Source organism: Solenopsis invicta, chromosome 2, assembly GCF_016802725.1.
Source record: "Solenopsis invicta isolate M01_SB chromosome 2, UNIL_Sinv_3.0, whole genome shotgun sequence".
NCBI lineage: Eukaryota > Metazoa > Arthropoda > Insecta > Hymenoptera > Formicidae > Solenopsis > Solenopsis invicta.
This window is the reverse complement of record NC_052665.1, coordinates 19,475,541-19,490,151: the sequence shown is the minus strand read 5'-3', so window position 1 is coordinate 19,490,151 and position 14,611 is coordinate 19,475,541. Positions and strand designations below refer to the sequence as shown.

General features: G+C 35.8%; 1 protein-coding gene across 9 annotated transcripts in view; it reads right to left on the bottom strand.

Annotated features, from left to right (window-relative positions):
* Positions 1–14,611, bottom strand: part of LOC105193852 (calcium-transporting ATPase sarcoplasmic/endoplasmic reticulum type) — a 49,460-nt gene that overhangs the window by 11,092 nt on the left and 23,757 nt on the right. For 7 of the 9 annotated variants that reach the window (XM_039446274.1, XM_026135422.2, XM_026135421.2 and 4 more), the window contains exons 3-13: positions 10,895–10,912; positions 6,233–6,315; positions 4,852–5,238; positions 4,148–4,635; positions 2,992–3,997; positions 2,283–2,503; positions 2,029–2,164; positions 1,787–1,939; positions 1,554–1,687; positions 1,359–1,476; positions 1,132–1,249 (exon numbers count right to left, since the gene is read on the bottom strand). In XM_039446274.1, coding sequence (XP_039302208.1) covers positions 1,132–1,249; positions 1,359–1,476; positions 1,554–1,687; positions 1,787–1,939; positions 2,029–2,164; positions 2,283–2,503; positions 2,992–3,997; positions 4,148–4,635; positions 4,852–5,238; positions 6,233–6,315; positions 10,895–10,912 — 2,862 coding nt within the window. Of the gene's footprint in view, positions 1–13; positions 155–540; positions 1,250–1,358; positions 1,477–1,553; positions 1,688–1,786; positions 1,940–2,028; positions 2,165–2,282; positions 2,504–2,991; positions 3,998–4,147; positions 4,636–4,851; positions 5,239–6,232; positions 6,316–10,894; positions 10,913–14,611 lie in introns of those variants that run through there. The other 2 variants (XM_039446281.1, XM_039446280.1) reach the window with 2 other exon arrangements.

Here is a 14,611-nt window from a genome sequence, read left to right as displayed (position 1 = left end):
TCATTAATAAAAGTGATTTATAACAAGCAACATTAAAAGCAACGAAAAAGAAATGTGTAAATGTAAAGAAATTTAGTAAATGAAATTATAAGTTAATCGCGAACCGATAACCGAATGCTGTGCTAATTTGTTGCGTGCGTGCATTAAATTGGGCCTGAAAATAAAATCAAGAGACAAATATAATTCTACAACTATTATCCGTTCTACCTGTGTTTCCGCCGAATGTTTTATTGTCTTCGTTGTGTGTAAACGTGCGTATTACTCTATGAAAATGATACGTCGCAAATGCGCTAAAATAGAAGTTTCTACCCCCAATATTAACGGGCGAACTACTTTGTACTTTCCAAAATCGACCAAAATCCAATAATACGCTTCAAACATGCAGATATAAAAGTTTATGTCATAACATTATTGATCGGCGAGAAACACAGACGGAAGGCATGCATAAATTAATGTGGGTTTTAATTGCATTAGTGTACTATTAGGAGCTGCTACAGTTACCAGATACTTTATATACTGCTAATTATACCGACACGTGCATAAAGAAAAAAAATTTTAATAATAATGCAACAAAAAAAAGGAGAAGGATCGGGACGTCGAACATATCGGAAATATCTATATCGAAAAGAACATCTATAAACAGTTTCGTGTTTGTTGCAGAGGAAATTCAATGTTCAAAAGGCACTCGTAGAAAATAATTTAACGATCACAATCTTTGATTTACAACGGGGTCTCTCTTAGATCACTCGATGCCACTCGAAACCCGTGATCGTTGTAAGCGACATCAGGGTACGGTGTGTGATGCGGGCATGGTGGGCCTTGGTGGCATATTTCATATATGATCGTACTAACACCATGCACAACAGTCAAACTTGTTAAAATCTCACTTGAACGCACTCTGTTAATAACTTATCTCGCGCCTTCCCGCGTCACGGTGGGAAGAGCTTCGGTTAAATGCAAATTGCGAGTCCAAGAATTTAGTCGCGGATGCTTTTCCATAGGAAAAAAACATCGTCTGCTAGACTAATATTATTATTTCACGGACGTTCTATATGGGACAGATATGCAACAGTCCAAAGAACACAGCCCACATTAGAACGATCCAATGCACGGTGTAAATTGGATTCCTACCGTCTGTGATCTTTCTGGCAACGAACTTCAAGGTTTCGTCGAGAAGTACCACTGGAATGGAGAACTTCATAACGGTAACCCATTCTTCACCTGTTAACGGGGTCACTTGGAATACGGACTGAAATAAAATAATTAACAATGCTTACAAATTTTTACATTTTAAATTAAAATAGTGTAATTTCTCGGCCTTTCGCTTCTCTGCAATTCTGATGTAAATGTTTACTTACTGAAAGAACATCGATGTACAGAATGACGAAATGGAGTGTGAAAGAAAGAGCCATGGATGCGATAAGCCACATGTTGGACCAAGGCGGCATGGTGATGAGTGACTGATTCTCAGACAAGCTACAGAAAAATGTAAATTTTATTATAATATTAAAATCGTGATTCTTGTATAAAATATATAACGAATGTTTTTTCACCTGTTCATGGCGTTCAACATTTCAATAGTGACCAACACAGAGAGAGCCATAGTCATGGGGTGAGGATCAGCAAAGATCTTGCAGTTAATACCCTTGAATTCGCTTCCACCACCAATACATGCCAAGTGATGAGTCTATATTTTGTTTAAATAATGAATGTTAATTAGAAGATAATAACTTAAATCTTCACATAATTCTAAATATAAGCAATGTTAATTTTTGTCAAAACTTACCACTTGGTAGTAGTTCATTTGAGGACCATTTGGACTATACATGAACCACCAAGCAGCCGAACCAACAGTGGCAGCGCCTACATACCCACCAATAGCCAAGTAACGGAAAAACAGCCATCCAGAAATCAGAGATTCGTCAGCTTTGCGAGGAGGCTTTAAACGAGAAAAACGTATATGTCAATCAATCTTATATTTAATGGCATGGCAATGCGCATCTCTTTAATTAATTGTTAAATTATTACTTTGCTCATAATGTCCAAGTCGGGTGGGTTGAAACCGAGCGCAGTGGCTGGAAGACCATCAGTAACTAAATTGACCCAGAGAAGTTGAACCGGAATCAGTGCTTCAGGAAGACCGAGAGCGGCGGTCAAGAATATACTGTAAAATAAATAAGCATGGATATAAGAATTCAAGTCTTTCTTTCATTCTTTCTCTCTCTCTCTCTCTCTCTCTCTCTCTCTCTCTCATTGTATTCATATGTATATTTTGTAAGTACCTGACGACTTCGCCGATATTGGAAGAAATTAGATAACGGATAAATTGTTTCATGTTATTGTAAATAGCACGACCTTCCTCTACAGCGGCTACGATGGAAGAGAAATTGTCATCTGCCAACACCATCTCCGAAGCCGATTTCGCGACAGCAGTACCAGAGCCCATAGCGATACCAATCTCAGCTTTTTTCAAGGCAGGAGCATCGTTCACACCGTCACCAGTCTGTAGGAGTAAAACAATGGAAAATTATTTCTTAAATAATCTCTGAATAAATTCTTTTAAATAATAAATATTTATTTCACATTAATGTTAAAGTAATAAATGTTTGAAAATTTAATGCTAAAACAATCGCTTGTTAAGCAAAAGGGTTTGATTCTCGGATTTGTTACTCTCCATGTATAATAAGAATTTTCCTTTTATACAATAAAAAAAAATATTCCACAGAAATAAAATACCCAAACAAATACTCAATTTTAAATAAATCACAGTACTCTGTAATACGTTTCATTATTCTTCAAAGTGGAAGTTAAACAAAACTTACAATCCCTTTTTTTTAAAAAACTTGTAAACTTATAACTATAACAAAATAAAAAAGAAGCTAAATTTACAATAGCTTTTTTTTCTAGAAAAGTAAGATTGGATTCAGTGTGACATAATAATGATGATGATGATGATGATAATATAGTGCATAGAATAATAGTATAGCTTACCATAGCAGAAATTTCATTCATGCTTTGCAAATACTCCACAATCTTCGACTTATGAGCCGGTTCTACGCGAGAGAAGAGGCGAGCTCTGGCGCAAGCTGCTTTCTGTTCCGAAATCGGTAGATCGTCAAATTCACGTCCAGAATACGATTTGCCGGTGGTGTCTTCGTCTTCACCAAAGACTCCGATACGTCGACAGATGGCTTCGGCAGTGGCCTTGTTATCGCCAGTGATAACAATTACGCGAATACCAGCAGCACGGCACCTAACAATTGAATCAAATACTTCTTTGCGAGGTGGATCAAGCATGCCCACCACACCCACAAACGTGAGATCTTTTTCGTATGTGTAGAATTTAGTGGAATCGCCCAGATCCATATCGTCGGGCTTCATCGGATGATCAGCAGTAGCAAGAGCGAGACAGCGCAGGGTATCTCTACCGGTTCCGTATTGACGGGTCAAATCCAGAATGCGGTTTTTGAGGGTTGAAGTAAGAGGGACCTTCTGACCACCAACACGGCAATGTGTGCACCTATCTAATACACCTTCTGGAGCACCTTTGACAAACAGCTTCGGTCCATTTCCCAGTTTCGATGTTTTCAGAGGCACACAATACGACGACATGGACTTGCGATCACGCGAGAATTCCAGAGTGAATTCCTTCTTCCACTTTGTTTCCATATCTTGCCTGACAACAATGGCACCAGCTCGGCGATCCAGACCGCTCTTCGGGACTCCGCATGGATTGATTTTCTCAGCAAGAACGATCAGAGCAGTCTCCGTAGCTTCGCCGACCTTCTCGAATGCCTGCTTGAACTCGTTGAAGTCGATAGCAGAATCGTTGCACATGATGCAGATTGTACTAATCTCGTGTAATGTTTCATAATCTTGTCCCTTAATCTTCTGCCCTCTCAAGAAGATTTCACCAATAGGTTCATAAGTTGAGCCGGTAATTTCAAATTCGTGGAAGGAGCTATCGTTACCATCAATCTTGTCGAAGATGAACATTCTGTAAATGTTGAAATATTCAAAATTTCGTGTGAATTAATATTTGTATTTAAATATATAACCAAGAAAGAAAAAGTATCTTTACTTTGTGTTTATTAAAGATTCAAGTCAAATCTACGCTATGTTAATTTTGTTTGTTTAATCAACTTACCGGCTAACGGACATCTGATTAGTGGTCAGAGTACCAGTTTTATCCGAGCAAATGACGGATGTACAACCTAAAGTCTCTACGGATGGCAAAGATCGTACAATGGCGTTCTTTTTAGCCATACGCCTAGTGCCCAGGGCCAAGCAAGTCGTGATTACAGCTGGCAAGCCTTCGGGAATAGCAGCTACGGCGAGAGCGACGGCAATCTTGAAGTAATAAATGGCACCTTTAATCCAGGAACCACCATGAGCCGGATCGTTGAAGTGGCCAATGTTGATAGCCCACACGGCAACGCAAATCACAGAGATAACTTTTGACAGTTGCTCGCCAAATTCGTCCAACTTTTGTTGCAATGGCGTTTTGATCTCCTCAGTCTCTGACATCTCCGTACGGATTTTACCAATAGCCGTATTCAAGCCGGTTCCAATAACGACACCACGAGCCTTTCCGGCGGCGACATTGGTACCAGAGAACAAGATGTTCTTCTTATCCTAGAGAAATAATAAAACAGAATTTATATTAAAAAAACGTTTTCAAACGTTACATAATCAAATAACCGCATGAATAAATAATTATGCAAACCCTATGAATAAAAGTTTTATTTACAATTTTTTTCAAATATGAACTTTCATTTCAAAGATGTGTCGTTGATATTTGAGAGATAATGTTTGAGAAAAAGTAGCGGAAATGTTTTTATGTAACTTTACCTGATTGACAGCGCGTGGGTCGGGCACAGGGTCAGTGTGCTTGATCACGGACACCGATTCTCCAGTCAGAATGGACTGGTCGATCCTGAGGGTAGTCGAGAAGATCTTGGACAAACGGATATCGGCTGGAATCTTGTCGCCAACTGATATCTCCACAATATCGCCGGGCACGATCTCTTTGGCCCGAATCCTCTGTACACCAGATTTGTCCGATCGCACAACTTTACCCATCTCGGGTTCATACTCCTTGAGCGCTTCGATCGCAGACTCAGCATTTCGTTCTTGCCAGACACCGACCACGGCGTTGGCGATGAGGATGAGCAGGATGACAAAGGGTTCGACGAAGGCCGTGAACGCATCCTCGTGCTCTTCAAATAAGGCTAATACCTGATGAAAAATAGACCAACTAAATCAGAGAGACTTAAAGAATTGTATAATACATTAAACCTATATTTTTCAGTGGATTGTTGAACGATTCAACATCTTTTCGTTAACATTGCTGTCTTTAAGTAAATTTAAGTAATAGTTAAAATTTCATAGGAAATAAACTCCAAAAATAAGAAAAATGTTTAAAAATTAATGAGAAAATATAAGCAATACTAATATATTTCAATTAACTAATATATTTCAGAAAGTACAATAAAAAATGTTAAAAAATTAAAAATAACTTTTCTAAGACATACACATATCATTAAAAAAATTTCTTTTCTCTAAGTTGTTATATCTAAGAATAAGCTGCATTTTTAATTTCTACAATTTATAGATCAAACTCCATAGTGAATGTTATATATTTCTCTTATGCGCTCAGAGAAAATCAGATCACCACGGCTACTTGAAATCAATATGCTATTTTTTCACCTCTTGTGTAAGATATATTTAGCCTCATTTACCCTTGAACCCCCGTAAACATATAATTACGAAGAATTACTTTTAGCGAAGCAGCATACACCGGAAAATTCAACAAAAAAAGTATAAGTAAAAGTCGAATTCACATTTGGTATTACAATAATTTCCGTAAAAGATTAAAACATAATTTTTTAGTACATAAACTATAATTCCGTTTGTTTTCTGTTCCTGAACTCCCTGAATTAGTGTACACTTAAAATGAAATAGATATATATTTGAAAGTTAGTGAAAGCAAGAAGGAACGTTCCAGTGCAGTCTAGTGCAGGAATAGAAAACAAGCCTATTGTAAATGATAATACTAATCTATACTTAATAGATTTACAATAATTTGCATTATTTCAGATTTTACTTCTTTTGAAGACACGTTGATTTTACAAGAGGTTGATTTGTCACGCAAATTTCTATACCAGTTTAAATTGTATAAGGTATTACTTATAACTTTTTAATACAGTATTCAATCGCGTTATATACTTACAAAAGAAATAATAGCAGCTAATAAAAGAATCTTAACTAGAAGGTCATCGAACTGTTCCAAGACGAGTTGCCAGATGGATTTTCCTGTAAATGAAAAATAAATTAAGAATTGTCGATCATCTCGCGCGATGCATGAAATATGAATATTAAAAATGTAAGATTTTATTAGTTTTTATATAATAATAATTCTTACATTCAAAATTCAATTTCACAAACAGTAGTTTTATTATTCCTATTTAACTTAAAAATTGTTACAACAAATTGGCATACAACTTCAATATAATTCATAAACTGCAGATTTTTATTAATTTCAAATTATACTTAATCTTTTTAAATAACAATAATATGAATAATCAATCTACATGATAATTGTATAAATATTTTAATGTTCGTTATTAACTGTACAAAAAAGTGAATCTATTAATTATAGCGTATAACGAAATCAATACAGAATGTGATTGTTAATAATAATCACATTGTTACGTGACCTTGTAGTATTATACTGCAACATAATAACATGCGTTCATGAATAATATCTTTCAACGACATAGTTTTATATTTCAAAAAAAAATTTTTAAGTAAAAATTATGAAACGAAAAAATTATTTGAAAAAATTGTTCTTTCGCTTATAGTGCAATAAAAATATATTTATTAATAATTTATTAATAAACAAGTATTTTATAAAGTTCCATTTCTACTAACAAATAAAATATTAACTTTAATTTTAGTTTTATTTACTCTTTATCTTTTTCTAGTTTTTAAAAATTAGATAAAGAATAAATTAAACTAAATCAAAATTAATTTATGTTGGTAGGAATGGACATTAATATCACAAGTGTAACAAATTCAAATTAAGGACTTTTTATTTTTTCACAGAAGTTATTCATATTTACATCTCCAATTTGCTAAAGCAATTGAAAGTTTAAGCTGCTGCAATTCCAATGCGATATCTGTATGCACTAGTCTATAGATCCTAGTTTAATCGAAAGCAACATGTGTTTTATATACACGAGGAGCTAATTTGGTCTGGTAAGAAAAGATTTTCGCAAACAGATCTCATTTGTACGTGTCAAATATGTCGTCGAAAAAACGTAACTTTCTAATATATGCGTCAGAAACAAAAATTATAAAGTAGTCAGGGGCAAACCCTGGATGTCCTTGATGGTTGTTGTCTTTTGTCTGCATACGATTGACGTCATTGTTCCATAATTGATGATTTCATTAATTGTAATTTACAGCAGCCGCTAAAGAGATAAAAATTTGATTGCAATTGTTAATCAGTCTTTTTACATTTCTTCTCATTTTCGTCGCAGCACGTGTTTTTTCTCTTTTTTTAAAGGAATTACGAATTTTTACATTTGGAAGGTGCAAACAAAGAAATAGAATTTTGATAGTAAAATAATAATTCTCTATAACAAGGCCTAACATTTTTTAAATAAAAGATCTAATAATAATTAGTTCCTAGCAAAATTAGATTAAATAATAATAAATAAAATATGTCGACAAAACTCGAAAGTTGAAATTATTCATTTAAAAGTCAAAAAAAGATAGATTTGCAAGTCAATAAAAAATAATTTATGAATATAGTCACCGAGGACTCTTCTTTAAATGTTTAATTAAACAATTAACTAAAACTATGGACAAAAATAACCGCAGTTTTACATTAAAAATTATTCATAGTTAGATAAATGTACAATATCAGAGCAACGTAAAAATCAGCAAATCAAGTGTACTTATGTTAGCGACTAAATATTTTTAATTAAAATACCTGTATGCTCTTACAGTGACATAATCACGTTGACTAACAACAAATTCAACGTTTAATTTAACAGGATCAATAAAATTAAAATTTAAACAGCTAAACACAGAATAATTACTTGAAACGGAGCACAAAAAATATATTTCAAAATTCAAGAGAAACCAAAGCCATATAACTCTACTGTCAGTATATTACCTTATAAGTTACGTAAATCTGATCATTATTAATTCTATAAATTACAAGAACTATATATATGTACAATATACATACATATAAAAAAATTCCTATACACACACGAAATTAACGTATCAAGACTTTTTATGTCTTAGTGTACGCTTTCCGATAACGTAAACATGTAACACGTATACATTTCGTTACATAAATTGCACGTAATATCATAGTGCACATTCCACCGCGTCTCGGAAATTAATGTCGTGGCATAACGTGCCGCACAAGTGCTGCAGACCAGCGCACATTTCTCCTCTCTTCCCTCTTTACTCTCTCACCCACGTGCATACGTGCAACATGCTTCATTACCGGATTCAGCGTGCGACAATAGGCGTTGTCAATCGGCCGATAGAGCGTGGCGTACCCAGAGACCGCGCGCATATACATGTGCGATGGACGGAGCGCGACAACGATTATAGGCAGTTGTGCGTTCGTAACCGGCCGCGCGATTAATTTATGACAGGAATCTCATTAATACGACCTTGATCGCGCTCTCCTCCAACGCGTCAGATTATATAAACGACAATAACGACGAAATAAAGAAATATAGCGTGTCTGACTTTCGTTCTGAGGTAAAGAGCGTGCCTATTACGTATTTCCCCTCTCATTTATTGTATAATACGCGAACCCTTGCTCTAAGTCCGCAAAGACAGCGCGCTTTGTCAGTAACCATCGTACGCAATTTGCCGGCCGAAAACGTCGGATGTCATTTTCTAGAGAGCCAAGTCTCCTATAATGTTAATTGCCACGAGATCAAGATCGTTGATTACGGTAATTTAGCTTGCGACGTTTATAGCTCTGTTCATTCGTACGTAAAGAAAATTACTTCTGTACAAGCTTCGCAAAATATCGCGTATCATACGTTTAATACGAAAACCACACCTCTCGTTATCAGGTGTAAAAAAAAACTTTGCTTCTACATTATCAGGATAAGTTGGCGAAAACTCGACGGGATTCGGATATATTATTGCGTTCGAAGATATTAATTCAATGACGCCATAGTCTATCTTATCGGCCATTTATCTTCGATAAAGCCAAAAATATTTATTATTAGCAGAACCTATTCACCAGTTAATAAAATATTACGCCTGATAATAAAGGCGTTTTAATAGCATATGCGACGGAATATCCTCGATTTAATTTTCGCGCAATTGCTTGCTTTAGTAGAATGCATATTGATTACACGCATACGCATATAAATTGTGCGACTGCAATCGACCTAATCGTCACCGTCAACTGTTACAATGCGATACTTTCAAACCGACTTGACTCCGACTTAACAAAGTCAATTCCTGCAGTTCGATTTATTCGACATGTATTTTTGGAAAACGTGAAAATTCATCTTTCGAAATTGTTCGGTTCGCTTTCTTTTTTTTTTTTTTTAATTTTAGTTACGTTGCGCTACGAACGGTAACAACGAGAGCCGCAACTGCGACGGGTCGATTCGTCGTCGAAGGTCGGCGGAAAGATAGCGCGAGCCTCCGCGCGGGTCGAGTGCAATGCCGATGCAATTACGGCCGAGTCGAAGGCGACGTACGGCGCTGCGCACTGACGTCTTTTGACAGGGTAAATGGGCCAAGTGATCCGGGTATCTGGATTCTGTAAGTCCCTCATGGTATAGTCACGCCATATATATTATATTTCCTTTTCACGTTACCGTTATTTTACATCTAGAACACGTTATCTTTGCTGTTACCTCAAATCCTTTTTTAGTTAGTTAGGTAAAAGTCATCGTAGAACAAGAATATTTTATTTGGAAAAGATCGTTTGTTGTTATATTAAATTAGGTTTACCGATTACAAATTTTTAATTATAGAAGAAAAATATATAAAGAAAGAAACATTTACGAAAGAAGTGATCGAAAAACAACGAAAAAAGAAAGCTCGAAAGATCTACGCTATCTACGCTTGATGCGACGTTCCGAGTGCTAATGTAAAAAGCATTCGACATAAAAGGTAATAAATAAAAATTCTTTTGTTATATTTTGTATTTATCACATTTCTTATATCTCATTTTTGACATGTATGCCATTTCATGAAATATTCGTTTTTCATTTCTTGCTTTGATTAATTGACATGTAAGGCTTCTGAATGTAAAAAGCATTCGATATAAAAGATGATAAATAAAAATTCTTTTTTTATATTCTATATTTATCAAATTTCTTATATCTCATTTTTTATATGTATGCCATTTCAATGAAATATTCTTTCATTTCTTGCCTTGATTAATTGTCATGTAAGGCTTCCGAATAATCCCGAAAAGTCGCAAAGACGATTTTGACGCTTTTATCTTCTGCGAGTGGTTGTTCAAATTGACGTTCGCATTCGCATATGCATTCGCGAGTGCAGGAAACGTTAACTCTCAAAGCTTATGGAATTCCAGGAGCATAGACGTTGACCTACTTTGACAGCGAACACGTGGCGAAAATCTTTCTCCGCAAAAGACCAACGTTTGTCACAAAGCAAAATTCGAAAACTTATAAATTCTAAATAAATGTCTGATTCGAAACACGGTAAAGGTCACGGTTCAATATAAAGATGCAAGTTATAAGGAAAAAAAGAAGATAAATTTCCGATTTACAAACTTGTTTTGCTACATCGAAAGTAATTTATATGCCAATCTGTCGTAAACCTGTTTTTTCCATCGACGTCAAACGATAAGTTCGTCGGTACTCACCCTCCTCAGCTGGCAATTCTGCAACAAAAAAAGGAAAACATTAGAATTCGCTTCGCCTATCAAATGGCAAAGAATTAAATTCTTGTAATATCAATCGATAACTGTTGCTACAACAAAGTATATTTTTTATCAGCTTTTAAAATAGAAAAGTTTGCAAGTTAACTTTTAATAACTTCATAATAATTATTGAATGCAAAATATAAAAATACCTCAGTGTTCTACATTTTCTTAATTAAACGATAATTTTTTTTAATTAAACGGTAATTGTTCTATGTGCATATAAAAATTATAATTTGAGGTTTAAATATCTGAAGGATTCGCTTTAAGGTGTCCTAGTTCAAATTATGCAGAAATGTGTCAAGAGAGTCTAGAATTCCATAATTTGACGTGAACAAATTGAAGGAAACCGCGAGAACGAATTTGGCATGCAAAATGGGCGTGCCTAGCGGTTCAGTTGAACGTGCAGGTGACAGGTTTTGAATGTTGGAAAGATTTATAGTAGACGTTATGGGAGTTCTGTCGCTATAGCGCGAGATAGATCGAAATTTTATAGAAGCTCATTCAATATTATCAAATGTCGCTTATAATTTTGAAGAATATCGACTTCTTCAAACAGCCATCGCAAGAAAGCAATAGTCACTTATTTCAAGAGCTTAATTTCTAAGACATTGAGAACCATAAATTAATATAATAACCTATAGAATAGTTGGTGTTTAAAAGCTTTTATTAGGTGCGTGCAAAATCATTGCGCGAAACTCAATAATATTAAAAATATTATCTAACGACATCGACTGAAATAAATTGTCGTCGTAACGCGGCGCCAAAAGGTCATATATTTTTATCATATCCGAGAGAATTCCCAATCCAGTTTAATCCGTGAGGTCGATTACTCTTTTTAGCGTTCATTAACACCTTGAAATTGGATGTGTGGGCGATCGCGCGTGTTCTAACAACACCGTCCATATAAATATTTACGCAGATCGCGGAAAGGCGGATCTTCTCGTAAGACGCCTTGTTTAAGAAAACCGTAGAAACACCATCGACCGGTATTCCCAACTATATGCAGGTGTTCTAGATTTATCGCGTCTCCTAATTCCGACTTATTCGAAAATCGTTCGATGCGAATCTATTCTTGGATAAAATTTTCATCGAACACTGTCATTTCCCGCTACATTTTTCATTTACAAAGTTACACAATTCGTGGCCTCGCACAAATTAGAATTTTATTGCGTGGCGTCGGCTGCTCAGAAATAAACAATAATATGTTTTATTGGAAAAGATCGAGGACGGATGCGGGAAAGTACCGTTCGCAATGTGGAAATGCAGACTGTCTATCGACGCGAGCGGTCTGCCTGCCTGCCTGCCTGCCTGCCTGCTCGCGATACGTGCGGAGTGACATGAGGAAAAACAGAGACACGTGGGAGTCATTGATTCGTATACTGGATCGCATAGATTTTTCCTTGAATGGCCGTCTCGCGATTGACGTGTTCAACAGAGGACACGTCGCTTCCCGTGAAACGCACATCAGCGGGCGGGTTCTGAAAGGCCGCGTGTAATTCTCGAACTCGAACAAAGCCAGCCGTGAAAGCGTTTGTCGCGCGAATAATAGCTTCAATTTCACATCGATTTGCACCGCCGCAAGAGCCGTTAATTCGCACGCGAACATTGTACCTAGTAACCTAGTATCGAGACGTAATACTGATACCCGAGATTGATATCCGAAATTAACTGAAAAAAAACATCGATATCTCTAAAGAAAAGTAAGAATCATCGTCTTTACAGACATAGTATCAAAATTAATTCTAACAATCGATTTTCGATAACAGGTCTTGCTTCCAAAAAGAAGCAAAAATGCGCAATAACTTGCGCAAGCTATTTTTGTATCATAAAATACAAATTGTATTTCCATAGAACTGCATGGTCGGATATTTTCACTATACACGTGTACAACTCAGATCAAGGATAACGAAACGAACGTAATCAATAATTAATGCTAGGACAAGCGTCGAAGGTAGGAGGAACACCTCATAGGTCTCATAGAAACACCTGGGTGCCCGCGATCCTCTCCAGCGAGTGGCATCGATCGCGTTTTACGCACACTACGAATACGAGAGGTCGGTTATGGGCGGTGTCGTCACACGCTCCGGACGGAAGCAAATACGAGGCACGATCGAGGGATAGAGGCGGGAATAGGTGCGGAAAAAGCTGGCGAGAGTTTTCCCCGCCGCGCCGCCGTGCGAGAGCGTCAGGGCTACGGATTATCACGCGACAGTGAACGGCCGCACAAAGCCGATAGAAACGCGCGGCAAACAAATCCGCCGATCGTGCATTGAACGACACATTGTCGGCTCCGCTCCGCACACACCGTGTGCACGTGCTAACTTTAGACGGTGAACTTACGTCGAGACGATTCGTGTGTAAGGAAGTGGCGAGCGAGTTCCGGAGCAGGTACGCGTCCGAGTTTCGGAGAAATCAACAGCGAATTACGCAATACGAATGATTTAAAGGGGTGACAGAAAGAATACTCTCTTTTGTTGTAAAGTATTTGAAAATTTAGCTTGATATAAATACAGTGTAGATGCAGATCTGAAAATACTTTCGTTGAACCATTTAAATGTGTAAGTTGCTGGAATGTCAAAACATTTTGCAACATCATTCATAATACCTGCATAATTATTTTAACGATCCAATAAAATTATTTTCAGATCTGTATCTAGTTAAATTTTAAATACCTCCGCAGAACCGTTCTTTCCGTGTGTGAATAAAACAATAATATCACTCTCCATCGAAACAGCACACATTATTTATAATTAACATTTATAAATATTTATTAAAATATTTTATAAATATTTTTATGGTTTTAGATTGAACAGATCATAAATATTTATTATAAATATTACGAAAAATATTGCATAAAATGTTATTAAAATATAGACTAAATATTTTATACAATATTTTATACAATATTTATCATAATTATATTTATGATAAATATTTATGATCTGTTCAATCTAAGATCATAAACATCTTTATAAAATATTTGGGTTAATATTTAAAAATTTTCTAATAATTATAAATATGTATTTTGTGAATATTTTATAAATATTGTCTGAGTATTGAGACGTGCGTGCCAAATCTCATTTCTGAAGGTTTCTCTGTGAAAATATATAGTACAAAAACGCATTACGACAAAAAATTAGAAAAATAAACCTAAATAAATTTAGCAAACATTGTGACGATGTCGCATCAACTCGCTGGATGGAATTCGATCAATCAACGAACACGCACACCTTAGTCGTTTCGATCAAGATACCATGAGTTAACAAAAAACAACGTGTACATGGAAAAAAAATGCGAGAATATTGATAAAGTATAAATGAAAAATGAGAAAACGCGCAAAATAACCTACAGGTGTTTGACAGGTCAATGGTAATAAATAAATAGTATAAAAACACAATATATTTTCTTTCTTCTTTCACGCTTACTCCATTAGTCATTTGTGTGACAACTTGATATCAAGAATAATACACAGCTGATAAATGGCAATGATGAAAGATAAATTCCGTCGTACACGTAAAATAGATGGGGTGCGATATAATTGCCTCGCCTAAGGTCATCCATGAAACTGATCTGCAAGCGCGTTTGCGATAGAACGAAACCTCATTATGTGCACGAATGCGAGTAGCGTTAATACATGTGTATGTCGAGTGCTTATTC